The 26346-nt window shown below is 53.1% G+C and overlaps 1 protein-coding gene across 2 annotated transcripts; it reads left to right on the top strand.

The window, feature by feature from the left end:
- The first annotated feature begins 2123 nt into the window (after positions 1–2123).
- Nppb (natriuretic peptide B) lies at positions 2124–24775 on the top strand. 2 transcript variants are annotated; one of them, XM_013033611.1, is made up of 4 exons: positions 2124–2204; positions 23240–23478; positions 23596–23845; positions 24543–24775. In XM_013033611.1, exons 2-4 carry the CDS (start codon positions 23254–23256, stop codon positions 24557–24559), a joined length of 492 nt encoding a protein of 163 aa, XP_012889065.1. In that variant the 5' UTR covers positions 2124–2204; positions 23240–23253; the 3' UTR covers positions 24560–24775. The 2 variants fall into 2 exon arrangements, with proteins under 2 accessions (XP_012889065.1, XP_012889060.1); XM_013033606.1 differs by lacking the exon at positions 2124–2204 and adding an exon at positions 20644–20685.
- Positions 24776–26346: the final 1571 nt, after the last annotated feature.

Below are 26346 nucleotides of genomic sequence, written 5' to 3'. Positions count from 1 at the left end.
GGGGTTCTTCCCTGCCCCAGGTCCTCTGGGGGTTTTCCTAGATGTAGGCAGCCATGGGAAGAAGTAAGCAGTCTCTCCCCTTAGGAGAGAAGGGCTGTCCACTCTGCGGCCGCCCCTGAGGCAGGTTCTCTAGTCCTGTGTCCCAGGCCTTTGTCTTTGGGGTTTTTTTTTTTTTTTTTTTTAGTCATGGGGCCTGAACTCTAGGCCTGGGCGCTGACCCCAAGCTCTTCAGCTCAAGGCGAGCTCTCTACCACTTGAGCCACAGAGCCACTTCTGGTTTTCTGGTGGCTCATTGGAGATAAGAGTCTCATGGAAGGCTGGGAAGGTGGCTCAGTGGTAGAGTGCTTGCCTTGCATGCCTGAGGCCCTGGGTTAGATTCCTCAGCACCACATAAGCAAAAAGAAAAAAGCCAAAGTGGTGCTGTGGCTCAAGTGGTAGAGCGCTAGCCTTGAGCTGAAGAGCTGAGGGACAGTGCCCAGGCCCAGAGTTCAGGCCCCACGACTGGACCCAAAAAAAAAACAAGAGTCTCATGGACTTTCCTGCCTGGGCTGGCTGTGAACTGCTGATTCTCAGATCTCAGCCTCCTGATTAGCTAGGATTATAGATATGAGCCACCGGCACCCAGCCCAAGCCTAAAAAAAAAAAAAATTATTTTTGCCAGTCCTGGGCGCTGTCCCTGAGCTGCTTTTGTGCAAGGCTAGCACTCTTTGGCTTGAGCCACAGCACCACTACTTTTTCTGTTTATGTAGTACTTGAGGACTTGAACCCAGAGCTTTATGCATGCTGAGCAAGCACTTTATCACAGAGCCACCTTCCCAGGCCGGCCCAGGCCTTTTTAAAGTCATGACTTAGGGAGCGCAGTCTGCTCCCCAAGGAGCGCATGCTGTGGCTGGGGAGAGCGGGCGTGGACAGTGCCAGGCTTGCCTGCTGGCTCCCTGCTGCTGATCTCCTCCGGCCTCAGCCCTCCACTGACTAGCGCCCCTTTCCAGGGTGCAGGCTGGCTTCTTCCTCTCTGGGAGTGGGGATGGGAACGTCGGGTGCAGCAGGGTGGTGACGTGGTCTCCATTTCCACCAGGCTGCAAGCTGCCAGACACCAGGAACTACCACGTGTGGCTCCGGCTCTCTGTTGAACTTGGAGCCCAGTGTGTAGACTCCCATTGTAACATGAACCTGTGTCTCTGGTACCTAAGAAATGAATGGCTGAATGTGTGTGTGTGTCTGTCTGTCTGTGTCTGTGTGTGTACAGCTACTAAAGCTTGAATTCAGGGTCTGAGCACTGTCCCTTAGATTTATCCCTAAAAGCTCTCCCAGTTAAGCCACAGCTCTACTTCTAGGCTTTTTGGTGGTTAATTACAGAGAAGGGTCTCACACACTTACTGCCCTGACCGGCTTCAAACCAAGAACCTCAGATCTCAGCCTCCTGAGCAGCTAGGATTGTAGGCATAGGCTGCTTGTGTCTGGATTTTTTTTTTTAAAGCACTTTCAACTTGAGCTAATCTCCAGGCCTTTAGTTTAGTTTTGTCCCCCCTCCCGCCCCCCACAGAGGCCTGGATTGCAATCCTACCCATGCCTCCCATGTAGCTGGGATTCAGGTCTGTGCCAACACACCCTTTTGGCCTGGCTGAACTTGAAACAGTATTCTAGTCTCTCCATAGCTAGATTGCAGATGTTAGCTACCATGCCTGACTTGAAAACAAAAAAAAAAAAATTATTTGTGGGGCTTGAACTGGGCCTGGGCACTATCCCTGAGCTTTGCCATTCAAGCCGAGCACTCTAAACTTTGAGTCACAGCTCCACTTCCGGTTTTCTGGTAGTTAATTGGAGATAAGGGTTGCCTGGACTTTCCTGCCGTGGCTGGCTTTGAACCACGATCCTCAGATCTCAGCCTCCTGAGCAGCTATGGGAGGCATGAGCCACCAGTACCTGGCCAAAAAAAAAAAGTTTTAAAGCAAGAGTACAAGGCCTTGAGCTCAAGCCCTAGCACCAGAGGCATAGTCCCCGCCGCCACCCTAAGAGCCGGGTTCTCAATGGACACTGCTGAGCCAAATGATTAACCAGAAGTTTCAGTTGGTGAAAGTCCAGGGACCCAGAGCAGCCTGCTGAGGGTGAGCAGTTTGCTGATCGTCATGGGGAGCAGAAGTAGAGGGGATGCAAAAGACAAGTATCAAGTATCTGTTTGTCAGGAGCCACATCTGTAAGAGAAGGTGAGAGGTAAGGGGAAGGAGCTGGGTTCATTTACCCCCAGCTCTGACCTCGAAGGGCAAGGGGTCGCTGTCTCCAGTTCACAGCAATGATGACATCCGAGGTAATAACAGGCAGGATGGTGATGGTACACCTGTAATCCCAGCGCCAGAGGCAGGGATGGCTCAGCAGCCAGCCCTTGCTGGGGGCAGTGACCCTGCTCCCCAATGGGTGATGGCTTCAGCCAATCTTTATAGCTTCCTCCTAAACCAACTGAGGATGATGCTGAGACCCACTGAACAAGAGTGACTGACTCATCAAGGGTCACAGGGAGGTTGTTAGTGGAGCTGGGACAGGGAAGGGGGGAGGTGTCAAGCAGGGTCTGCATTCTCCCAGGATAAACTAATTATTGGCTTGCCTACAGAGAAGCATTATAAATCCCAGCCTAGCTCCTGGCTTCCCTCAGAAGCCACAGTGATTATTTCTCCAAGGAGCCCGGCTGCCTTTGAAACAAAAATGATACTTAGAGGGGCTGGGAAGGTAGCTTAGTGTAGGTAGAGTGCTTGCCTAGCATGCATAAAGCCCTGGGTTCGATTCCTTAGTACCACATACACAGAAAAAGTCAGAAGTGGAAGTGATGCTGTGGCTCAAGCTCAGCTCAAGCTCACCTTGAGCTGAAGAGCTGAGGGACAGCGCCCAGAACCAAAGTCCAAGCCCCATGACCGACAAAACAAAACAAAAAGCCATGCACCGGTGGCTCATGCCTGTAATCCTAGCTACTCAGGAGGCTGAGATCTGAGGATTGGGGTTCAAAGCCAGCCTGGGCAAGAAAAGTCCGTGAGACTCTGATCTCTAATAAACCACTCAGAAAACCAGAAGTGGTGCTGTGGCTCAAATGGTAGAGTGCTAGCCTTGAGCTGAAGGATAGCTCCCAGGCCCAGAGTTCAAGCCCTGTGACCGGAAAAAAAGAAAAGAAAAAGTCAGAAGTGATGCTGTGGCTCAAGATAGAGTGTCAGCCTTGAGCAAAAGAAGCTCAGGGACAGTGCCCAGGCCCCAGGTTCAAGCCCAACAACTGACAAAAAAAAAAAAAAAGAATACTTAGAGGCAGTGCTTTGAGTGCTCATTTATACTAGGTCATTTTAAAAGCTAGGTGTGGGGCTGGGAATATGGCTTAGTGGTAGAGTGCACGAAGCCCTGGGCTGGATTCCTCAGTACCACATAAGCAGAAAAAGTCAGAAGGAAGTGGCGTTGTGGCTCAAGTGGTAGAATGCTAGCCTTGAGCCAAAGAAGCCCAGGGACAGTGCTCAGGCCCTGAGTTCAAGCCCCAAGACTGGCAAAAAAGAAAGAAAAAAAGCTAGGTGTGCACTTGTGTTTCAATATAACTGGTCATTTTGAAATTCTAATTATTAATTCAATTATTAATTTGAAACCTCTTTCCTTTTTTTTTGTCAGTCATGGGGCCTGAACCCTGGGCCTGGGCGCTGTCCCTCAGCTCTTCAGCTGTAGACTAGTGCTCTACCACTTGAGCCACAGCATCTTGTCTGGTTTTCTAGTTGCCGGAGCCTGCCAGTAACGAAAGGGAATCCTGAATTAGGGGGTGAGGATGCGGAAAAATAAAGACATAAGACAAAGGATGGGGTTGGGGAGTCTGCAGCTCAAGACTACAGCTCCGTTTATTTTTAACTTTCCCTATTATATACTATTAGAAGTCAAGAGGTAACATAAGGTTACCATAGTGCAGAAAAACAAGGAAAATTTTAATAAAAACAAAGTGCAGTAAAAACAAGATAAGGTCAACTGGTAGAAAGTAAAACAAACTCTACAGACATAGCAAGGCAATCCCGGGCACCTGGTGTTTTTCATGAAAGACAGTTCCTTGTACATGCCTTCAAGTGAGCACAGGGGTCAAGATGACCTTAGAGCTTTACTGTCGGCTCCCAACATCTAGTGGTTTATTGGAGATGAGAGTCTCATGGACTTTCTTGCCTGGGCTGACTTCAAGCCATGATCCTCAGATTTCAGCCTCCTGAGTAGCTAGGATGACAGGTGTGAGCCACTGGCGCCTGGCTTAATTTGAAACTTCTAAGAGCTTTCCGAGGAGCTCCCAAACACAACCACCTCACTCCTGCTTGAGAACCCACATGGACCTGAGCCCAAAGAGAGCAGTGACCACCAGCATTTAGCTGTGAGGGACAGGCTGATCTCCAGGCTAGAGCTGGTCATGCGCTGGAGCCCCTGGCCCAGGGGAAAGAAGGGGAAATCACTCTCTTCTGCTTGAAGGGGAGAGTGCCACCATGGGTAGCTGGCTCTCAGCGCATCCAGGATCCCCAAGCCTGGGCTCCGTTTTGTGAACCGGGCATCCCAGGGCCAGCACAAGGACAGACTTGACAGCTCACAGAGAGGCTTTGGGAAGGATTGTCTTCTGTAAAACGACAACTTAAAAGATGCTTTTGCTGGGCCTGTGAATTAACTTTGAAGAGTCCCCAGCTCTCCTGGTATCTGTCATCTCCGTGAGCGCCTTAGCTCCAGGAAAGAAGACTCAGGTAAGCATCTGGTGTGGAGGGCAAACTGCTCCTGCACAGGCAAAAACTCAGGAGACACCCTGCTCCTGCGCTGCTCCACTCAAGAACGCACTGGGACTGTGGACGTGGGACAGCCTTCTACTGTGCATACCTCCCTCATCCACAGCTCCGAGCCTGGAGGTACCTGAAACCAGGTGCCTGAAAACCGGCTCAATTCCTCCTACCCTAACAGGTCTTTTCCTCAACGTGCAACCTCCATCACCCACAGGTCCCTGGGCTGTCTTGACTATACTTCCCAGCTTCCCTTATGGCTGAGCATGCACAGGCACAGTGGCCCAAACTGTTGTCCAAAATGGGCAGTAGTATTCACTTCCACGTGTTTTTAACACGCATCCTAAACTTAAACTGTTGTCCAAAATGGATAGTAGTATTCACTTCCCCTCCACCCACTAGTTTCCAATTTAGCTTTGCTTTTTTTCTCCTTGTACCAGAACTCCAACATAGCTAAGAGTACAGGCACCAGCTACTTTGCCCCTCAGTCCTGAACTCAGCCTTTTGCTTACTCAGTTTGCTTTTTTGGTTACTACTGTTAACTCTCCAATTACACCTCACCTTCACTTGTTTGCTTTTTTTTTTTTGTCCCTGAGCTTTGTTATATCCTAGGTACAGATTATAACTACCACCCTGAAACCTAAGTTACTCTATTAGCTAGTAGCATCCATAACCACACCATTTCCAGCTTGAGGCTCTTAACCGGAATAGCGCAAGAAATAGTAGAGAATACACAGAACCTTCCCAGTCTACAAAACCAGTCTATCTTTAAACACCATGATTAGCCTTGCAAGCGCAAGGCCTCAAAAAATTGGTTTAAGACTCAGAGTTGTTCCTCTCCACGGAAATCTTTAGTAAAAGGCGAAAGATTTATACGATCTGAAGAGAAACCAGAGTATGCTTTCTGCAGCTGAGCACTTAGTCCTCGGGTAACCGATAGCCCTAATTCTCTAATGGTGATTATTTTTGCCAAAGAAATAGTGACATGTGCCTTTTTATTCCGAAGACAAACACAAAACCGGAATTCCATTTTTGTGAAAAAAAATCGGTGGAAGGCGAAAGGGAGAATCGAGTAACTTTAAAGTAGGAACTAACTTATGCAATGCATTGTGGGTATGCAAATAAGGCTTCGTTCTCCAGACTCCCGTTTCCGGAAATGCCGTAAAGCGCTCGCGTGACTCCCTGCTAGACCGGCCGCCACCACTAGGGGCAGAGCAGAGCCAGGCCGCGCGGGCTGGGCACCCGAGCCTGGCCCTGGGAGAAAAGGCTAATTATAAGTTTATAATTGGCGAGCAGGTGGCTTTAGGCCAATTGGTCTCTGCAGGCGGGTTTTTAACCTCTCCGGGAGACACGGAGCGGTTTTCGGAGTGAACGAAGGGGTGTGTCCCTCCCGGGCCCCACCTTGCTTTCACCGGGTGCCTCTTTAGGAAGCAGAAACCTCTGGCCTGCTCCAGGTGATGGTGAGCCTCCTGGCGGGCAGGTAGAGAACCGCGTGGGGCGCCTTTCTGCCCAGAGTGGAGGAGCCTGGGGAGAGAAATCCAGGCCTGGGAAGTCCAAGCAGGGAAGAGGCCCCCCCACCCCACCCCCACTCGCCCAGTAAAAGGTGGGGCGGGGGCTGGGGGCAGACAGGAAGTGGCGGGCAGGCCAGGCATGCGGGGGGGGGGGACGGGGGACATTGACCCAGGCAAAGCCCCCTAGGGTCGCAGCAGGTGTCAGAGGAGAGGGGTGGCTGGTCCCCCCCCACAGCACCTCCTCCTGTCCTGGGACCCCCTAGGACCTTGTCTGTTCAGCTCCTTGAACTTTGTGTGTGTGTTGGGGGGTTGGGGAGAGGAAAAAAAAACACTGAGCAAATCTTGGACAAGTACCTCCAAAATGTCCGGAAACCCACTGCGAGACCTCAAAACCCCCAAGTGGTCTCACAGGCAGAAGCCCCCCCCCCCGTTCTCCTCCCTCCCCCATGGAGGGTTGATCTGCCCTGTGAGCCCCTGTCCCCCCACCCCGTTCCCCTCCTCCAGTCCCCTCAGCGGCACTCATTCCTGCAGTGGAGCGGCGCCCCCGTGAGTGGTGGTGAATTGGGGCAGGGTGGCATACGCCTGTAATCCCAGCTGAAGAGGGGCAGGGTGGCATACGCCTGTAATCCCAGCTGAAGAGGGGCAGGGTGGCATACGCCTGTAATCCCAGCTGAAGAGGGGCAGGGTGGCACACGCCTGTAATCCCAGCTGCTCAGGAGCAGAGGATGTCCAGTGCCGGGTCCACTCTGGCAAAGGTAGGAGGGCCTAACTCAGAAATAAGATACAGAGCACGAGAGAGAGAGGGAGGGAAAGCTGGGGGAGACAGACACAGAGAGAGGGGAGAGAGAAAGAGGCACTAAGCAAGAGCACAAGGCCCCTAGTTCAAACCCCAGTACAGCACACACACACGCACACGCACACGCACACGCACACACACACACACACCAGCCCCTCCCCGCCCATCTCACAGGCCTACCTGCTGTATGTCCAGCAGGGGGCGCTGAAGACACACTCCTCATCCCAGTGTAGGCTTGTGGCTTGGTTTAGGAAAGAGCAGCCGGCCTTAAGTGAAAAGATAGGGCAGTGACCCCACCCCAGGCCAGGCTGGGTCTCCCTCTCCCCCACCCCGGCCAGTAATGGAGGCAGGGGACTCTTCATGGGAGATCTTGGTCTTGGGCTCTGCAGAAGGTGTCCTGGGCTATCTCCCTCTGATGTGGAATCAGTGGTTCAAATCCACCACTCCCTGTCAGTCTCTTGTTGATGGTGGTGGTGATGTTGGTGGTGGTGGTGTATTTGTGTGTGTCTGTGTGTGTTGGTCCTAGAGTTGAACTCGGGCCCTGGGCGCTGTCCCTTAGCTTTTTTTTTCACCCTCAAGGCTAGCACTGTTCCACTTGAGCTACTTCTGGCTTTTTTGGTGCTTAATTGGTGATAAGAGTCTCACGGCCTTTCCTACCTGAGCTGGCTTCAGACTGTAAATCCTCAGATCTCAGCCTCCTGAATACCTAGGATTACATGAGTAATCCACCTGCATGAGTGTCTACCTTCTTGGGTTTTTTTTTGTCGGCCATGGGGCTTGAACTCTGGGCTTGGGCGCTGTCCCTCAGCTCTTCAGCTCAAGGCGAGCACTCTACTACTTGAGCTACAGTGACACTTCCGGTTTTCTGGTGGTTTATTGGAGATAAGAGTCTCATGGTCTTTCCTGCCCAGGCTGGCTTTGAACCTCGATCCTCAGATCTCAGCCTCCTGAGTAGCTAGGATTACAGGCGTGAGCCACCAGCACCCGGCTTACCTTCTTGGTTTTTTGTTTTGTTTTGCCAATCCTGGGGCTTGAACTCAGGTCATGGGCACTATCCTTCAGCCCTTCAGCTCAAGGCTAGCGCTCTACCACTTGAGCCACAGCACCACCTCCAGCTTTTTCTGCTTATGTGGTGCTGAGGAATCAAACCCAGGGCCTTATGCATGCAAGGCAAGTGCTCTACACTGAGCCACCTTCCCAGCCCTTAAAATAATTTTTATTTATTTTCTGTGTTTATGTGGTACCAAGGAATCAGACCAGGGCCTCATGCACGCTAGGACAGCATTCTACAGCTAAGCCACATTCCTTGTTCCCTCCCCCACCCCCCTTTTTTTTGTTTTTTTGTCAGTCATGGGGCCTGAACTCTGGGCCTGGGCACTGTCCCTCAGCTCTTCAGCTCAAGGCGAGCGCTCTACCACGTGAGCCACAGGACCACTTCTTGTTTTCTGGTGGCTAATTGGAGTTAAGAGTCTCACGGACTTTCCTGTCCTGGCTGGCTTTGAACCAGGATCCTCAGATCTCATCCTCCTGAGTAGCAAGGATGCCAGGCGTGAGCCACGGCGCCCGGCCCATAGCAGGGTTTTGAGGACAGCTCACGGCAGCCCTTGACACCACAGCAAACGTCCAGGCTAGCTTCGCAGTGGCCATGGGATTCCGGGGCTCCCCATCCTCTCCCCACTCCTCCGGGCTGACACAGCCTTGATTTCCAGGGCTGAGACTGGACTCGGATCACCCCAGCATGGAGGAGAGGAGGGAGGGGGGAGGAGGAGGGAGGGGGGAGGAGGAGAGGGGGAAGATGAGGAGGAGTGGGAGGAGGAGGAGGGAGGGGGGAGGAGGAGAGGGGGAAGATGAGGAGGAGTGGGAGGAGGAGGAGAGGGAGGATGCTGGGGAGGAGGAGGAGGCAGAGGAGGAGGGGCGGCGGCCCCGGGCCTCTGGCGGGTTCCGTTCCCCTGGGAAGGTGGCGGCTTTCCGGAGGTGGGGACGCCGCCGGACACTAAAATTAGAGTCTGGTTCCTAAGAAGACCTGGAGCGGGCGGGCGGGCACGTGACCCCGGAGGCCGCGGTCCTGGCCGGTGAGCTCAGCGGGGCGGCAGCGCGGACGGGGCGGACGTGGACGGCGCTGGCTGTGCGTCCCCGCGCCCGCCAGGGGTCCCTGTGACCGCGGCCGGCCCGGGGAGGCCCCGCAGGCCCTGCGGCTCCGCAGCCCCGCTCGGGCCCAGGACTTCTCTGCTCATCACCAAAGCCAGGCCTACAGTGCTCCAACCTAGGGGGACAGGGCCGAGGCGCGGGGCCCTCGGAGGGGGCTGGGGGAGACACAGGGGAGCCACACTCGCTGCTTTTCCTTCCCTTCTCCTTCCTTCCTTCCTTCCTTCCTTCCTTCCTTCCTTCCTTCCTTCCTTCCTTCGTTGTGGGGCCTGAACTCTGGGCCTGGGCGCTGTCCCTCAGCTCTTCAGATCAAGGCTAGCACTCTACCACTTGAGCCACAGTGCCACTTCCCGTTTTCTGATAGTTTATTGGAGATAAGAGTCTCCTGGACTTTCCTGCCTAGGCTGGCTTTGAACCACAATCTTCAGATCTCAGCCTCCTGAATAGCTAGGATGACAGGCGTGAGCCACTGGCACCCAGTGTCTCTCTTTCTTTCTTTCTTTCTTGTCCATTGTGGGGCTTGAACTCTGAGGCTAGTGCTCTACCACTTGAGCCACAGCACCACTTCCAGCTTTTTCTGTTTATGTGGTGCTGAGGAATCGAACCCAGGGCCTCATGCATGCGAGGCAAGCGCTCTACCACTGAGCCACTTTCCCAGCCCCCTCTCTCTTTCTTGACTTACAGGGACCTTTGGGTTCCCTTTGTGGAAGGGAACAGGCAACTCAGAACAGGGCGTTAGCAGGCTTGACCGGCCTTGGCTGAGCTGAGCTGGGGAGCAGGGCTGGTGGGGCCGGGCCCAGCCTCTTTAGGGGCCTCTGTCCTTGGTGGGCCTGGCTGCTCCTCTCCCAGCTTTCCTGGGCTTCCTAGGAGGGGGGCGGGGGGCTGGCGTCCTGGAGAGGTGGGGAGGGGGAGGCACTGCGGACGTGTGCAGTCACCACGCCGCCGGCAGCCCGGCCCCAGCGGGCTGGCCCCGTGCTGGCCAGGTGCTGGTCAGTGCTGGGTGGCAGGCTGGGGCTGTGCGCACACCCCGCCCTGCCCGGCCAGGCCCTGCATCATCCGGATGGCACGCGGACAGCATCCGAGGAATGCACCCGAGCTGCTGACAGCACTTGAGGCGGCCAGTGTGACTTTCCCCGGTGACTTCCTCCAAAGCCATGTGAGGAGAGGTGCAGACGCCGGGGTCCTCTCCCCTCCTCCAGCTCCCGAGACCTGCTCAGCCCTGGCTCTGGTCACAGCCCAGCGGTGACACGCAAGGGGCGCCAGGACTCGCCTCCGCCAGGGGGTGGAGACCAGGAGGCTGGCACGTAATCTCGGCCGCTCACAGTACCTGCGGGGTTATGGTGAGGCGCCCGGGCGCCAGGATCGACTGCACAGCCGGTCTCAGTCACAAAACTCCCACTTGACAGATTGGGAAAACTGAGGCGGGGAAGCCCCTGAGTGATGGGCTCAAGATTCACACAGCTGGTGGGGGTGGGAGAGGTGGGATTCAAATGCGAGCCTGAGCGCTAGCTAACAACTCCCCTACCAGCGCCTACCCTACCTTCTTCTCTCTTCTTCTTCCCATCCTGGGCCTTCAACTCAAGGCCCGAGCTCTGCCCCAGAGCTGCTTGCTTGCTTTATTTTTTGGATGGTTCGCCGTCCTGAATGGGTGTTATGAGGTCACAGTGTTGCGGGCAGGGCCGGTCCCCCGCGCCCCAGCATCTCAGCTGACTGCCTGTGGTCCCCAGAGGAGGAGGGCGGGACTCGCATCCGCTGCCCCGGAGTGCAGCCGTTAGTCAGTTTCCCAGTGCGCGCGGTGGGGAGGCAGCAGTGCCGCTCGGGCCCTGGGCATCAGGGCGTCACCCTGGGGCTCTCAGCCTGCAACAGCCCCAGGCGGGCCTGCTGCTTGAGAGCAGACGATCTGGCTGCAGGGCATCAGGATGATCATGGTGGCAGCTCCCGAGGTTCTTTTTTGTTCAAGCCTAGTAGTGCTGTACCACTTGAGCCACAGTGCCACTTCTGGCTGCTTCTTTTTGCTGGTCCTGGGCCTTGAACTCCAGGCCTAGGTGCTGTCTCTAGGCTCCTTTTGCTCAAGGTTTGCACTCACCACTTGAGCTATAGCAGCACTTCCTGTGTGTGTGTGTGTGTGTGTGTGTGTGTGTGTGATTAGAGATAAAAATCCCATGGACTTTCCTGCCCCGGTTAGCTTCAATCTGTGATCCTCAGATCTCAGCCTCCTGAGTTAGCTAGGATTATAGGCGTGAGCCATCAGTGCCCAGCCTATATTATTATTATTATTTTATTTTTTATTTTTTGTCGGTCGTGGGGCTTGAACTCTGGGCCTGGGCGCTGTCCCTCAGCTCTTCAGCTCAAGGCGAGCGCTCTACCACTTGAGCTACAGCGCCACTTCCGGTTTTCTGGTGGTTTATTGGAGATAGGAGTCTCACGGTCTTTCTTGCCCGGGCTGGCTTTGAACCACGATCCTCAGATCTCAGCCTCCTGAGTAGCTAGGATTACAGGCGTGAGCCACCACCAGTGCCCGGCTTGCCTATATTATTATTATTATTATTATGCTGTTTCCAGAACTTGGACTCAGTCTTGCGCTCTCCCTTAACTTTCTTTCTCATGGCTGGTGCTCTACCACATGAGTTGCAATTACAGTCTGGCATTTTGTTGATTAACGATAGCTAAAGCCTTTTGGATTTTTCTGCCCAGGCTAGCTTAGAACCGTGATTCTCCAGATCTCAGCCTCTTGAGCAGCTAGGATCACAGATGACCTACCAGTGCCCAGCTTAGAGACCCAATGTAGCCCATCACAAGGACCTTGGGCATGCCTCAGTTTCCTGATCTGTCAAATGGGGCTGGTAATGGTCCTGTCCTCCCTCTGGCAGTCACGTCGTGGGAATATGGCGAGGAAGAAGCACTGAGCCCAGGTCAGAGTTGATGCCCAGGAAATGACCGCTGTGGAGACGAGTGTCCTTTCTAGAACAAGCATATCCAGGGTACATAGTAATCCTATACCTATAATCCCACACCTGTCATCCTAGCTACTCAGGAGGCTGAGATCTGAGGATCACTGCTCAAGGTCAGCCCAGGCAAGAAAGTCTGTGAGACTCCTATCTCCAATAAACCAACAGAAAAACCAGAAGTGGTGCTGTGGCTCAAGCACTTGCCTTGAGCTGAAGAGCTGAGGGACAGCGCCCAGGCCCAGAGTTCAAGCCCCACAACCAACAACAACAAAAAGTCTTATAAACTTTCCTGCCAGCGCTGGCTTTGAACCAAGATCCTTGAATCAGCCTCCTGAGTAGCTAGGATTACAGGTATGAGATTCTGGTGCCCAGCTTTGGATTTGTTTTTGCATCCCTGAGGGAGAGGCATTTAGAGGCCCAAGTGTGATTCAGAGGAGAACACCATGGCCTTTGTTGTTATTGGTCAGGGGGTTTGAACTCAGCGCCTAGCACCGTTCCTGAGTGTTTGTGCTCAAACCACAGCGCCACTTTGAGTTTTCTGGTGGTTAATTGGAGATAAAACTCTCACAATTTCCTGCCGAGGCCGGCTTTAAACTGAGATCCTCAGATCTCAGCCTCCTGAGTAGCTGGGATTACAGGCGTGAGCCAAAAGCACCTGGCTTGCCACTTGTTTTTCTGTATCACCGTGGTGATGATATTTCAGACATTGCCAGTGTTTTCCGGCTTTGCCAGACGCCTTAGGGAGAACCCCGAGGCTGCTGAGCACCCCCACGACAAAGAGCAATTGGGGTTTACTCCTTTCCAGTGGTCACACGCAGACGCTGCTGGGAACCAGGAACTCAGTGGGGAAATACTTCTTCCCCATCCGGCCAGGGCCAGGGTGGACGCTGCGGGGTCGTGTCAAGGTGGCCGAGCTGGGCTGTAAACAGACAGCAGCAGGAAGCTCAGAGCAGCGGACAGGAGAAAGGATGGGCCGAGCAGGCGCCGGCCGGGCACATGCTGACAGCTGACAGCTCCGGCTTATCCAGGCCTAGAGGCCCGGCTCAGCGCTCCGGCCGCAGGGCTTTATCAGCTGTGGAGTGACAGAGTTCAATCCTGTGGCTGCGGCAGGTGCTGACAGTCAGAAGCTTGGAGGAGACAGAGTCTCTCCTGGCCCGCCAGCTCCCCGCCGCAGGGAGGCTGGACAGGGGAGGAGCTGAGCCTCAGGGCTGGATTTTCCTTTTTTTTCTCATCAAAGATTTTGTTTTGTATGCTGGTACTGGGACTTGAACTCAGGGCCTCTTGTGTAGCGTTTTTGCTCACGGCTAGTGCTCTACCACTTGAACCACACCTTCCCTTCTTGATTTTGGCTGGTTCATTAGAGAGAAGAGTCTCCACAGATTTGTCTGCCTGGGCTGGCTTGGAACCAAGACCTTCCAGACCTCAGCTTCCTAAGTGGCCAGGATGACAGGTGTGAGCCGCTGGCTCCCAGCCTATCAAAGATTGTTTGCAAGCAGGTACCAGGGCAGTAGCTCATACCTGTAATCCTAGCTATTCAGGAGGCTGAGATCTGAGGATCTTGGTTTGAAGCCAAACCCCGGCAGGAAAGCGTGTGGATTGATTGATTGATTGATTGATTGATATTTATGTATGTCAGTTCTAAGGCTTGCACTCTGGGCCTGGGCGCTGTCCCTCAGCTCAACTTGAGTCATGGCACCCCTTCCAGTTTTCTGGTGGTTCATTGGAGATAAGAGTCTCATGGACTTTCCTGCCTGGGCTAGCTTTGAACTGGGATCCTCAGATCTCAGCCTCCTGAGTAGCTAGGATTACAAGTGTGGGATTACAGGTACAGGATTCTCCAAGAAACCACCAAGAAAGCTGGAAGTGGAGCTCAAGTGGTAGAGCACAAGCCTTGAGTACAAAAGCTTAGGGACAGCACCTAGGCTCTGAGTTCAAGCCCTAGTATCAGCAGAGAGAGGAGAAAGGCAGGGAGGTGGAGGGGAAAGGGGGAAGGGAGGATGGAGGGGAGGGAAGAGGAGAGGGAGAAAATGTTGGTGTTGAACTGCACGTTAGCACATTAGTCACTCAAGGACTTGTCTGTTTTCAGACTGATCTCATTTTCCCAAGAGGCACAGGAAATGAAGTTCTCTGAGGACTTCTGATTCCTCGGCTGCCACTAGCAGCAGGAAATGGTGATGGAAGACAACGACCTTTTGCCTAGGGCCCCAGCCCCGGGCTGGGCTGCACCAACTCCATCTTGTCCCCAGCTGGCTCTGTTTTCCCTTCTTCCAGCTTTTCTTCTCTCTGGAAGTCACCAGGACTTTATCACCCATGTGTAGGGTGAGACAATTCATTTATTTCCCCGACCCCCCCTCCAGAAAGCCTTTCTTATCATGATGAACTCATAGGACAAGGCCACTCATGATCATCCCACCAATAAAAACCTGTCAGGGCTGGGAAGGTGGCTCAGTGGTAGAGCGCTTGCCTTGCATGCCTGAGGCTCTGGGTTCGATTCCTCAGCACCACATAAGAAAAAAAGAAAAAAGCCAGAAGTGGCGCTGTGGCTCAAGTGGTAGAGCACCAGCCTTGAGCTGAAGAGCTGAGGGACAGCGCCCAGGCCCAGAGTTTAGGCCCCACGACCAAAACAAAACAAAAGCCTATCAGACGACAGTTGCATGGAGACCAACCAGTTAACTATGTAGGTGTTCGAGCCTTTCCCCTCCAACCTGCAAGTTCACTCAGTACCTTGACAGTCAGTCAATAAATACCTTCTGTCTGCCCTCTTCTGGGAGTGATCTGATTAAATTTCCTTTCTCTTTCTCTGCCCAGTGTCTAGTGGGACTTCTCTAGCCTGGACTCCAGCACTGACACTTTAACAACTCTGTGTGTGTGTGTGTGTGTGTGTGTGTGTGTGTGTGTGTGTGTGTGTGTGTACCAATCCTGAGGGGCTGGGAAGTTGGCTCAGTGGTAGAGCGCTTGCCTTGCATGCATGAGGCCCTGGGTTCGATTCCTCAGCACCACATAAGCAGAAAAAAGCCATAAGTGGTACTGTGGCTCAAATGGTAGAGTGCTAGCCTTGAGCTGAAGTGTGCAGGGACAGCGCTCAGGCCCAGAGTTCAGGCCCCATGACCGACCAAAAAAACAAAAGTCTCATGGACTTTCCTGCCCGGGCTGGCTTTGAACCTTCATCCTCTGATCTCAGCCTCCTGAGTAGCTAGGATTCTGGCGCGAGCCGCTGGCGCCCAGCCAAGCCTGCATTTGTTCACCCTCCTCCATTTCTGTGCCCGCCTCCGCCCCTAAAAATAAAACAATAATACTAACAATAACAACAACAATAAAATCATCGTTTCCATTTCCTGGAATTCATTTTGATGAATAGTATTTTTAAATATTCAGAGGAGTTACACCTTTGTGTTCCTCTGCTAGAGCATCCGCCGTTGGTCTCACTGTGTGTGGATGCCTAGAGGTCTGTACAATTTGTTCTGTCCCAGTGCATTTTCGATCTAGCTTTCACATATGAGAGAAACCATGCACAGCTTGTCTCTCTGAGCTTGGCTTACTTCACTTAACATGATTTGTTCTCAGTCCATCCATTTCCCCGCAAATGACATAACCTTATTCTTTCTAATGCATGAGTAAAATTCCATTGTGTTTAGGTCCCACGTTTTTGCATCCACTCATCTCTTGCGGGGCTCTGAGCTGTTTCCCTGGCTTGGCTATTGTGAGGAGTGCAGCAGTGAACATGTTTGTGCAGCTGTCCTTATATCCTGGTTCATGATGCTCAGGGTAGATGCCCAGGAGTGGAATGGCTGGGTCATAGGGAAGGTCTATGTTTAGTTTGTTGAGGAACCTCCAGACTGCTGTCCAGAGTGGTTGTACTCATTCACATGCCCACCAGTGGTGCAGTAGTGTTCCTTTTCCCCATATCCCCGCCAACATTTGTTGTTTGATTTCATGATGCTGGCCAAGCTAAAACTGGGTGAGATGAAGAGTCAGAGTAGTTTTAGTCTGCATTTCCTTTATGGCTAGGGAAGATGAGCATTTCCTCTTGTGTTTCTTTGCCATTCTTACCTCTTCTGAGCAGTCTCTCCTTAGCTCCTTTGCCATTTAGTGGATAGTTTCTTAGCTTTGGGAGGGGTTCTTTTTCTTTTCCTTCCTTCCTTCCTTCTTTCCCTGCCTTCCTGCCTTCCTTTCTTTTCTCTCTCTCTCTCCCTCCCTCCCTCTCCCTTCCCTTCCCTTCCCTTCCCTTCTCCTTCCTTCCTTCTTTCCTTCCTTCCATCCTCCCTCCCTCTCTCTCTCTCTTTCTTTCTTTCTTGTGTCTGGTCATGGGGCCTGAACTCTGGGCCTGGGCACTGTCCCTCAGCTCTTCAGCTCAAGGTTAGTGCTCTACCACTTGAGCCACAGCGCCACTTCCGGCTTTTTTCTTTTTTCTTTGGTGGTGCTGAGGATTCGAACCCAGGGCCTCATTCATGCAAGGCAAGCGCTCTACCACTGAGCCACCTTCCCAGCCTCTTCCTTCCTTCCTTCCTTCTTTCTTTCTTTCTTTCTTTCTTTCTTTCTTTCTTTCTTTCTTTCTTTCTTTCTTTCTTTCTTTCGTCAGTTGTGGGGCTTGAACTCTGGGCCTTTGCGCTGTCCCTCAGTTCTTCAGCTCAAGGTGAGTGCTCTACCACTTGAGCCATAGCACCACTTCCGTTTTTCTGGTGGTTTATTCGGGATAAAGAGTTTCATGGACTTTTCCTGCCTGGGCTGGCTTTGAACCACGATCCTCAGATCTCAGCCTCTGAGTAGCTAGGATTACAGGTGTGAGCCACTGGTGCCCGGTGAGGGTTAGCTTCTTGAGCTCCTGGTATATTTTGGGTATTAGGCCTTTGTCGAATGCATTGCTGGTGAAGATCTCCCAGTCTGCTTAGGCAACCAGCCTTGGGCAGCCAGGAACTAGGCCGGCTCTTCCTCAGGCCTGCCCTCCACCCTCCATCCTCTGTTGAAATGCTTTTTCCTGGAATGGTGTTCCAGATGCAATGTGGCCAATGCAAGGCATGGGAAGAGCAGGCAGAGCACGACAGCAAAACAGCAAACAGAAAAAGCAGATGCCAGGGCTCAGGCCTGTAATCACACCACACCGCTCGGGAGGCTGAGGGCTGAGGATGGAGGTTTAAAGCAGAAAAGTCTGCAAGACCCTTGTGCGCTTAAAGGGAATTAACCACCAAAAATGAGGAATGGAGCTCAAGTGGTCCAGTCTTAGCCTCGATTGAAAAAGCCAAGCACACACACACTGGAGGAAAGAAAGAAGTCTTGTCCTACAGCAAATGATGTCCCTCAAATTTGTGTCTGTCCAGAACCTCTGTGTGTGGCCTCGTCTGTAAGCGGGACCTCTGCAGTTAGTTAGACTGAGACTGAGTTGAGGCGAGGTCCCCGGAACCTGGTGGTTCATTGGAGATAAGAATGTCCTTGGGTCGAGCGCCGGTGGCTCACGCCTGTAATCCTAGCTACTCAAGAGGCTGAGATCTGAGGATCGCAGTTCAAAGCCAGCCCAGGCAGGAGAGACCGTGAGACTCCTATCTCCAATAAAACCACCAGAAAACCGGAAGTGGCGCTGTAGCTCAAGTGGTAGAGCGCTAGCGTTGAGCTGAAGAGCTGAGGGACAGCGCCCAGGCCCAGAGTTCAAGGTCCACGACTGACAAAAAAAAAAAAAAAAAAGAATGTCACCGACTTTCCTGCCCAGGCTGGCTTCGAACCACAATCCTCAGATTCAGCCTCCTGAGTAGCTAGGGTTACAGGTATGAGCTACAGGCGCCTGGTGTCCATTCAGCAACTCTATTTATTGAGTGCCTGCTGTATGCCAGGCGCTGTCTGAGCGCTGGAGTCATAGCAGGTGCAAGCAATGCAGGACCTTTCCTTCCTAGAGCCTGAGACCCTCCAATCTGTCTTCAGTTTGTGGCCCTCCCAACAACCAGAGATTTTGCACCCCATAAAGTGCTTCCTTTCATTGCCTCTTCTACCCTCAGGGGAAGAGAAAACAGAGAGAGAGAGAGAGAGAGAGAGAGAGAGCGCTTCCCTGGTGAAACAGGCAGGAAGTCTGCCCCAAACTGGCAGGCTCTGAAGGGTGGGCAGGTCTGTTCCAATGTGGGGTTCAGCAGGCAGAGGGGGGCTCTGGGGATGGGGCTGGCATCCGGAAGCCTGGCCTTCCCTTGGAGTGGGCAGTTGATCAGACCTCTTTGTTCTTCATGGGATGACAGGGTGTGGAGCCACTGCCAGGTGCCAGGCGGGAGGCCGCGGGGGAGGCTCGCTGCTTGGAGGAATGGCAGGAAGTGCTCTCCCCCAAAAGCCCTGTGTCTCCTGAAATGGAGACATGGTCCCTTCACTGGCCCTGCCCGTGTCTCCCTGCGGCCCCGGGCGGGGCGGTCATGGGGCCTCGTCTGGGACACCCAGCCCTGCTCTGGTACATCTTGTCCTCCTCTGAAAGAGCTCTATTAATACCCTGCGTGGACATTCAGGACAGCCATTCATGATCTCTGTCCTCACGTGTGTCCCCAGTCCAGGCCATTCATGAGCGTGAGCCTGATCTCAGGGCCTGCCTGCCTCCACCCCTCACCCCTGCACGCTGCCTCCCTCCACCCCTCACCCCTGCACGCATCAGGGATCCTGACACCATGAACTGTCCAGAGAGGCCAGGCGCCAGTGGCTCACGCCTGTCATCCTAGCTGCTCAGGAAGCTGAGATCTGAGGATCCAGGATGAAAGACTTTCCAGGCAGGAAAGTCTGTGAGCCTTTTATCTCCAATGAACCAACCAAAAGCTACATGTGGAGCTGTGGTTCAAGTGGTAGATACCAGCCTTGAGCAAGAAAGCTAAAGGGTAGTGTCTAGGCCCTGAGTTCAAGCCCCAGTACCAGCATGCATGCGTTCACGCATGCACGCGTGCGCGTGGTCACGTCCTAATTTTTTTTTTTTTGGTTGGTCATGGGGCTTGAACTCTGGGCCTGGGCGCTGTCCCTCAGCTCTTCAGCTCAAGGCTAGCTCTCTACCACTTGAGCCACAGTACCACTTCTGGCTTTTTCAGATCTCAGACTCCAGCATGGCTGGGATCCCCAGTGTGAGCCACCAGCACCCGGATGGACTAGAACTGGCCACCAGGAGGAGGATGGGAGGATGGCCACTGCCTTCCCTGGGGAACAGGCTATGTGTGCTCAGGTCTCATGGGCGCCCCCTCCTGGCCACACGCAGGTACTCCCTACCCATCTGAAGGCCATTCTTCCCCCACCCCCCCAGGCTGAGGATCTGGGTTCAAAGTCAGTCCAGGCAGACAAATCTTCAGATTCATCTCCAGATAACTGGCAGAGAGCCAGAAATAGAGATGTGGCTCAAGGGACAGAGCAACGGCCTTGAATGGAAAAGCTAAGTAAGAGCTTCAGGCCCCAAGTTCAAGCCCCAGTACCTCTCTCCACCATTTCAGGCTAACTGGGACCAACCTCTTCACTTAGGCCTCGTGGGGAGACGTCTGGGTGCCCAATTTGGGCAGATGCAACTGGAAGTCAAACTTTAGGCTTTCTACTTCCTCCACCTGTCCCTCCAACCCTCAGTGCTCTCCTGCCGACTGGACTTAAAGAAAAACACAGAAGACACCACCAACAAAGCCACACTTCCGCCGGGCTCGGTGGCTCATGCCTGTAATCCTAGCTACTCAGGAGGCTGAGATCTGAGGATCATAGTTCAAAACCAGCCTGGGCAGGAAATTCCGTGAGACTCTTATCTCCAATAAACCACTAGAAAACTGGAAGTGGCGCTGTGGCTCAACTAGTAGAGTGCTAGTCTTGAGCTGAAGAGCGCAGGGACAGCGCCCAAGCCCAGAGTCCAAGCCCCATGACTGACAAAAAAAAAAAAAAAAAAGCAGCAGCAGCCACGCTTTGGCTCTTTCTGTCTGCTCTTGTAGCTCTTTTGGAAAGCTAGTTATTAAGAACATTTTCTACTTTTCTTTTTTTTTTTTGTCAGCATTCAGAGGACTCACAAGCACGGCAAGAGATGAGAGCTAAATGAGAAAATGTTCAGAACATTCTGAGAGCTGAGACTGCCACCCAGGGCAGAGACGGCGGCTTCTCCCAAACAAGACAGGCAGTTCTGAGAACAAGGCGGGCTGTCCCTCCCGGGCACTGTTGGTGAAGAAGGTGGGAAATGGAAGTGACAGAAAGCTAACTTCATGAAGTTGGTTTAGTCAGCCCAGGACAATTTGAAAGTCCAAAGTAATCTAGCTTCAAGTACTGCTGGATCCAGGGACTTCTGGCATGCCATCAGAATGTCGGTTATGGGGTCAATATAGGTAGACTCCCTTCTTAGAAGATTATGGCAATGGAAGAGGGGGGAGGGAGAGAAGGGGAGAGGGGAAAAGGGAAGAGAGAGAAAGAGAGAGATCATTCATTGGCTTTTCCTTTCCTTCCCCAGGCTTCATAGACATTCTTTCTCTCTTCTTCATTCACAGCCAAGCGCCAGTCGTTCATTCCTGTAATCCTAGCTACTCAGGAATCTGAGATCTGAGGATCACTGTTCAAAGCCAGCCCAGGTAGGGAAGTCTGTGAGACTCTTGTCTCCAATTAACTTGAAAAAACTGACAAGAAGGGTCATGTGGTAGAGTACTGGCATGCGTGTGTGTGCACACACACAGGTAGATTAATTCATGTGAACTCAGTTTCTTTGTCTGAAAAATGAGGAATAATAGTGGTACTTTTTCATTCAATGTCTTTCAGATGCTATTTTATTTATTTATTTTCAGATCTCAGCCTTCTGAGTAGCTAGGATTACAGGCGTGAACCACCAGCGCCCGGCCCTGAGAATTTTTTTTTTTTTTTGCTCTAAGTTAGTGCTCTGCCACTTGAGTCACAGCTCCACTTCTAGCTTTTTGCTGGTAATTGGAGACAAGAGTCTCATAGACTCTTTGGCCTGGGCTGGCTTCAAACCATGATCCTCATATCTCAGCCTTTTAAGTAGCTAGGATTACAGATATGAGCCATCAGCACCTGACAGAAGCTCTTTTTTTTTTGGCCAGTTCTGGAACTTGAACTCAGAGTCTGAGCACTGTCCCCGAGCTTCTTTTGCTCAAGGCTACTAGCACTCGACCACTTGCGCCACAGCACCACTTCCGGCTGTTTCTATGTATGGGCTCCCCGGGGCTTCATGCGCACTAGGCAAGCTTTCTACTGCTAAGCCACAGTCCCGGCTCCAGACGCTAATTTTTTAAGTTACGATTTTCTTAGAGGGTCCGCTTTTTCTTGCCACTTCCTTGCCCATCTCTGCCCAACCCATCTCTCTTTAGTTCTCCACTGCTGCCACGTACCTTGTTAACACAAATTCTCTGGAAGGGATGGTGAGGTCAGGTTTAATTTTTTTTTTGGGGGGGTCTGGTTGTGGGGCCTGAACTCTGGGCCTGGGCGCTGTCTCTCAGCTCTTCAGCTCAAGGCTAGTGCTCTACCACTTGAGCCACAGCACCACTTCTGGCTTTTTTCTTTTTGCTTATGTGGTGCTGAAGAATCGAACCCAGGGCCTCATGCTTGCAAGGCAAGCGCTCTACCACTGAGCCACCTTCCCAGCTCCAGGTTTGATTTTTTTTAAAGGGTATATCTTCTGTGTCTCTTCCTTTTTTTTTTTTTGTTGGTCATGGGGCTTGAACTCTGGCCTGGGCTCTGTCCCTCTGCTCTTCAGCTCAAGGCTAGCACTCTACCACTTGAACCACAACACTACTTTTGGCTTTTTCTGCTTATGTGGTGCTGAGGAATTGAACCCAGGGCTTTATGCATATGAGGCGAGCACTCTACCTCTGAGCCACTTTCCCAGCCCCTGGTTTCATTAAAAATGTGTATATTTATTTAATGAAGACCAGATCTTTATGTAGCCCAGGCTTGGCCTCCAACTCCCCATCCTCCTGCTTCAGCCTCCCAAGTGCTGGGATTACAGGTGGGCGTCACCACAACTAGCTCGTAGCCTCATTTCTAATTACAGATGGGAAGCCCAGGCCCAACTGGGGTCTTGGGTGTCTAGGGGTAGGAAGGGCCATTGGCATCCCAGAGAGAGCCATCCCTTCTAATTCCACTGAGAGTTTTTGGCTGGGGGTGGGGAGGGAAGGGAGGAGAGGCTGGCATGTGGAAGGCATCCTGAATGACCTCATCTCCAGGCTGTGCTGTCAGAATTCCAGTCAAATCAGTAAGGGGCAGAAGGGTCAGTATTCTACAAGTCCTTGGTCATCCCCTGGCTGTAATCAGTTGACCTTGGAGAGGGTCACAGCACGTGGTCAGGGACAGCAGGCTGGGGTCCCAGTGCTGTTTTGCCCCCTTCTCTCTGGCCTGACAATCTGGTGGGGAAATGGAGATCTTCAGAGTTTGTGCCAAGTTCACTCGGGGCGGTCAGCACCACGGACAGCGCCATGCGGGGCAGGAGCAAACCTGGGGCTGGCTGAGTGAGGGGCGCCTTCCAAACACGCCAGGGACTCAGCTCCCGTGGCTCAGGCCTGTTATCCTAGCTACTCAGGATCATGGTCCAAAGCCAGCCCGGACAGGAAAGTCTGTGAGAGGTTTATCTCCAGTTAACCACCAAAAAAAAACCGGTGGCTCAAAGTGGCAGACTGTTAGCCTTGAGCCAAAAGAGCTCAGGGACGGTGTCCAGGCCCTGAGTTCAAGCCCCATGATTGACAGAAACACAAACCTACAAAACCACACTCACTGGGAGGGGAGACAGACAGGTGGTGGAAGGTGTTGGCTGGGGCTGTGGTGAATGAGTCACCCCCTGCACCCCCACACTCCCGTTGTGCCTGGGAACCCCTGGGGTGCTCCCTGCCACTCCCAGCTATGGTTAGGGTGGGAAGAACAGGGAGAAAGTGCCACAGAGAGGCCCCCGGATTTCTGCAGGAAAAGAAGCAAGAGATGGAGGAGCCCTGTCCCTTCCTCCCTCCCCCCCCAGCCCAGCCCAGCCCAGCCCATTTCTATACAAGGCCTGATCGCCCCAGCCACCACCCCCGGCCCACAGTGCTCCTCGCAGTCGGGCCTGTAGGGGTGCATTCTCAGGGCCTGAGCTCAGCCTGCGGGAATGTGGCTGATAAATCAGAGATAACTCCCCCTCCCCTCCAGGAAAGGGCTGGCCGATGCACAGACCTGCAATAAAAGGGCCGCAGCCCGCCCTGAGAAGTTGGAAGAAGACGCAGGGGTCCTGGGACCGGCCAGCACAGCCCTCCAGCAACATGGGCCTCTCCACATCGGCGCCCTCTGTGGCCATCCTGCTGCTCCTGTTCTTGTCCTGGATGCCTCTGGCAGGCCGGTCTCACCCCCTGGTGGCCTCTGGCCAGGACTCAGAGCTGTGGGAAATCCAGGTGAGCCCAGAGGGATCCTGGAGGACTGGCCTGGGACTGACTCCCTCTTAAGCAATGGGAGGGGCGGGGCAGCCCAAGGGTGCGGTGCTGAGCCCCCAGCTCCCTCGCCCACCACAGGAGCTGCTGGATCGTTTGAGGACCCAGGTCTCATCCAGGACGGACGCCAAGCTGATGGCCGTGGAACCTCTCCAACAATCCCAAGGCCCCTCGGGATCCGGGGAGGCCGCCCTGGAGGGTCACCTTGGGCACAGAGGACGCCCCTACCAGGCCTTGCGGGGGCTGAAGGTGTCTAAGAAGGTGTTCAGCTCAAGCTGCTTCGGGCAGAGGATAGACCGGATCAGCTCTGCCACTGGCCTGGGCTGTAATGGTGAGTGTCCACCTGGTGCTACTCCCAGGCCTGACCTGCCAGGGTGGGAAACCTTCAGAAAATAGGACGCAGGCCCCACCTACCTTCTGCCATCCCACGCCGGCTTCCTGTCCTCAGAAGGGACAAAGCTCTGCAGAGGGGTGGCTAGTCACTGCCTGGCACGCTCTTCCTTGGAGGAGAAAGACTCCTCTATTTTCCCTCCCCACATCTACTAAATTGTCTAGATCCTCAAAAGCCGAGAGCCAAGATCATCAAGGAATCCCATTTCACAGCGAGGATTCCACGAAGGGCCGAGAGATGAGTCACTCCAGAGCCTTGAGCACCCAGGGCTGGTGGCGCACACCGGGAATCCCGGCTACTCAGGAGGCTGAGATCTGAAGATCTCGGTTCAAAGCCAGCCCTGGCAGGAGAAAGTCTGAGAGACTCTTTTCTCCAATTAACCACTACCACCACCAACAAAAAAAATCCCCAAACAAACCAGAAGTGGAGGTGTGGCATAAGTGGAGGAAAGAGTTCATGGAGGATGCAAGGCCCTGAGTTCAAGCCCCAGCACACACACACACACACACACACACACACACACACACACACACACACACACACATCAGCTTGGGGTAAAGGATGTACAAGAGAATCTCAGCTTCTGCCTCAGTTTCCGCCCCCAGAGGCTCTTCTCACCCTCTCTTTTCCCCCACAGTGCTGAAGCGGAATTAGGCGAAGTGCTGGTTGCACACGTAGGCTTCCGACTCTGGAGAGGCTCCTGCTCCATCCCTGCCCGGTTTGAGCCAGGACACGCGCCCACCCTTTGAATCAACTTCCTATTTATTTTTATTTATTTATTTATGTATTTATTTGTCTGTTTTCTACTGGATGATTTCTTACCTTGAAGCACAAACTTTTCCACAGTGAAATAAAGTCAGCATCACAAACCTTTTTTTTTTCTACTTGAAATGGATGTTTCTGTGTATACAAAAAGTCCTTAATAAGCTGGGTGACAGTGGCTCATGCCTATAATCCTAGCTACTCAGGAGGCTGAGATCTGAGGATCTTGGTTCAAAGCCAGCCCAAGCAGGAAAGTCTGTGAGACTCTTATTTCCAATAAACCACTAGAAAACCGGAAGTGGCACTGTAGCTCAAGGAGTAGAGCACTTGCCTTGAGCTGAAGAGCTGAGGGACAGCGCCCAAGCCCAGAGTTCAAGCCCCACGACTGCCCCCCCCCAAAAAAGAGAGAGGGCTGGGAAGGTGGCTCAGTGGTAGAGCGCTTGCCTTGTATGCATGAGACCCTGGGTTCAATTCCTCAGCACCACATAAGCAAAAAGTAAAAAGCTGGAAGTGGTGCTGTGGCTCAAGTGGTAGAGCGCTGGCCTTGAGCTGAAGAGCTGAGGGACAGTGCCCAGTCCCAGAGTTCACGCTCCATGACTGGACCCCCCCCAAAAAAAAGGAAAGAAAAGAAAGATGGAAGGAAGGAAAGAAAGAGAAAAAGAAAAAGAAAAAAATGAGCTGGATGCCATTGGCTCAGCCCTGTTATCCTAGATGCCCAGGAGGCTGAGATCTGAGGATTGTGGTTCAAAGCCAGCCCAGGCAGGAAAGACCATGAGACTGTCATCTTCAATTAACCACAGAAAGCCGGAAGTGGCACCATGGCTCAAGTGGTAGAGAGATAATCCTGAGCAAAATAGCTCAGGGGCAGTGTCTAGGCCCTGAGTTCAAGTCTTGGGACCAGAACAACAAGAACAACAAAAACCAAAAGGGCTGGGAAGGTGGCTCAGTGGTAGAGTGCTTGCCTTGCATGCATCAGGCCCTGGGTTCCATTCCTCAGCACCATATAAGCAGAAAAGGCCGGAAGTGGCTCAAGTGGTAGAGCGCTCGCTTTGAGCTGAAGAGCCGAGGGACAGCGCCCAGCCCCAGAGTTCAGGCCCCACGACCGACAAAATAAATTAATAAAAAGGAAAACCACAAAACCTGTGGGTTTTTGTTGTTTTCTGGAAGATTTGAAGGCATCTTAATGGAGGGGAGGGGATGAGGCTGCAGGGGGAGTCTGTGGCATGGCCGGGCTTTCTTTCCTTCTGAGCGTTGCCTGCTTGCTGTGAGCTGTCCCCACGGTCCTGAGGCTCAAGAGATACCTGTGTCCGGGGAGTGAAAGGCAGGTGTTTTCCTGGCTTGACCTCTTCTGGAATTGAACCAGAAAGCTTGCTCCCTGGGGCTGGATTCCACCATGAATGCCAGAGACCAGGGCAGTGTGTATGTGTGCACATGTGAGCATGCGTGCATGTGTGTGTGTGTGTAGGAACTGCAATGTCTGTAGGGAAGGGCACCCTAGCCCCATGTACTCCTCTGGGCATCGGGCCTCCATCCTGCTCTGAATCCCAGCTTCCACCTTCAGTCCTTCCACTTCGCTCAGGCTGGGAAAGGAGCCCTTCGAACCCCCCCCACCCAGGCCGGTGGCTCACACCTGTAATCCCACCTCCTTGGGAGGCTGAGATCTGAGGATCACGATTCGA

The sequence above is a fragment of the Dipodomys ordii genome, unplaced genomic scaffold, assembly GCF_000151885.1.
Source record: "Dipodomys ordii isolate 6190 unplaced genomic scaffold, Dord_2.0 Scaffold6, whole genome shotgun sequence".
NCBI classification, from domain to species: domain Eukaryota; kingdom Metazoa; phylum Chordata; class Mammalia; order Rodentia; family Heteromyidae; genus Dipodomys; species Dipodomys ordii.
Note: the sequence above shows the minus strand (reverse complement) of the source record. Positions and strands in the feature narration are given on the sequence as shown.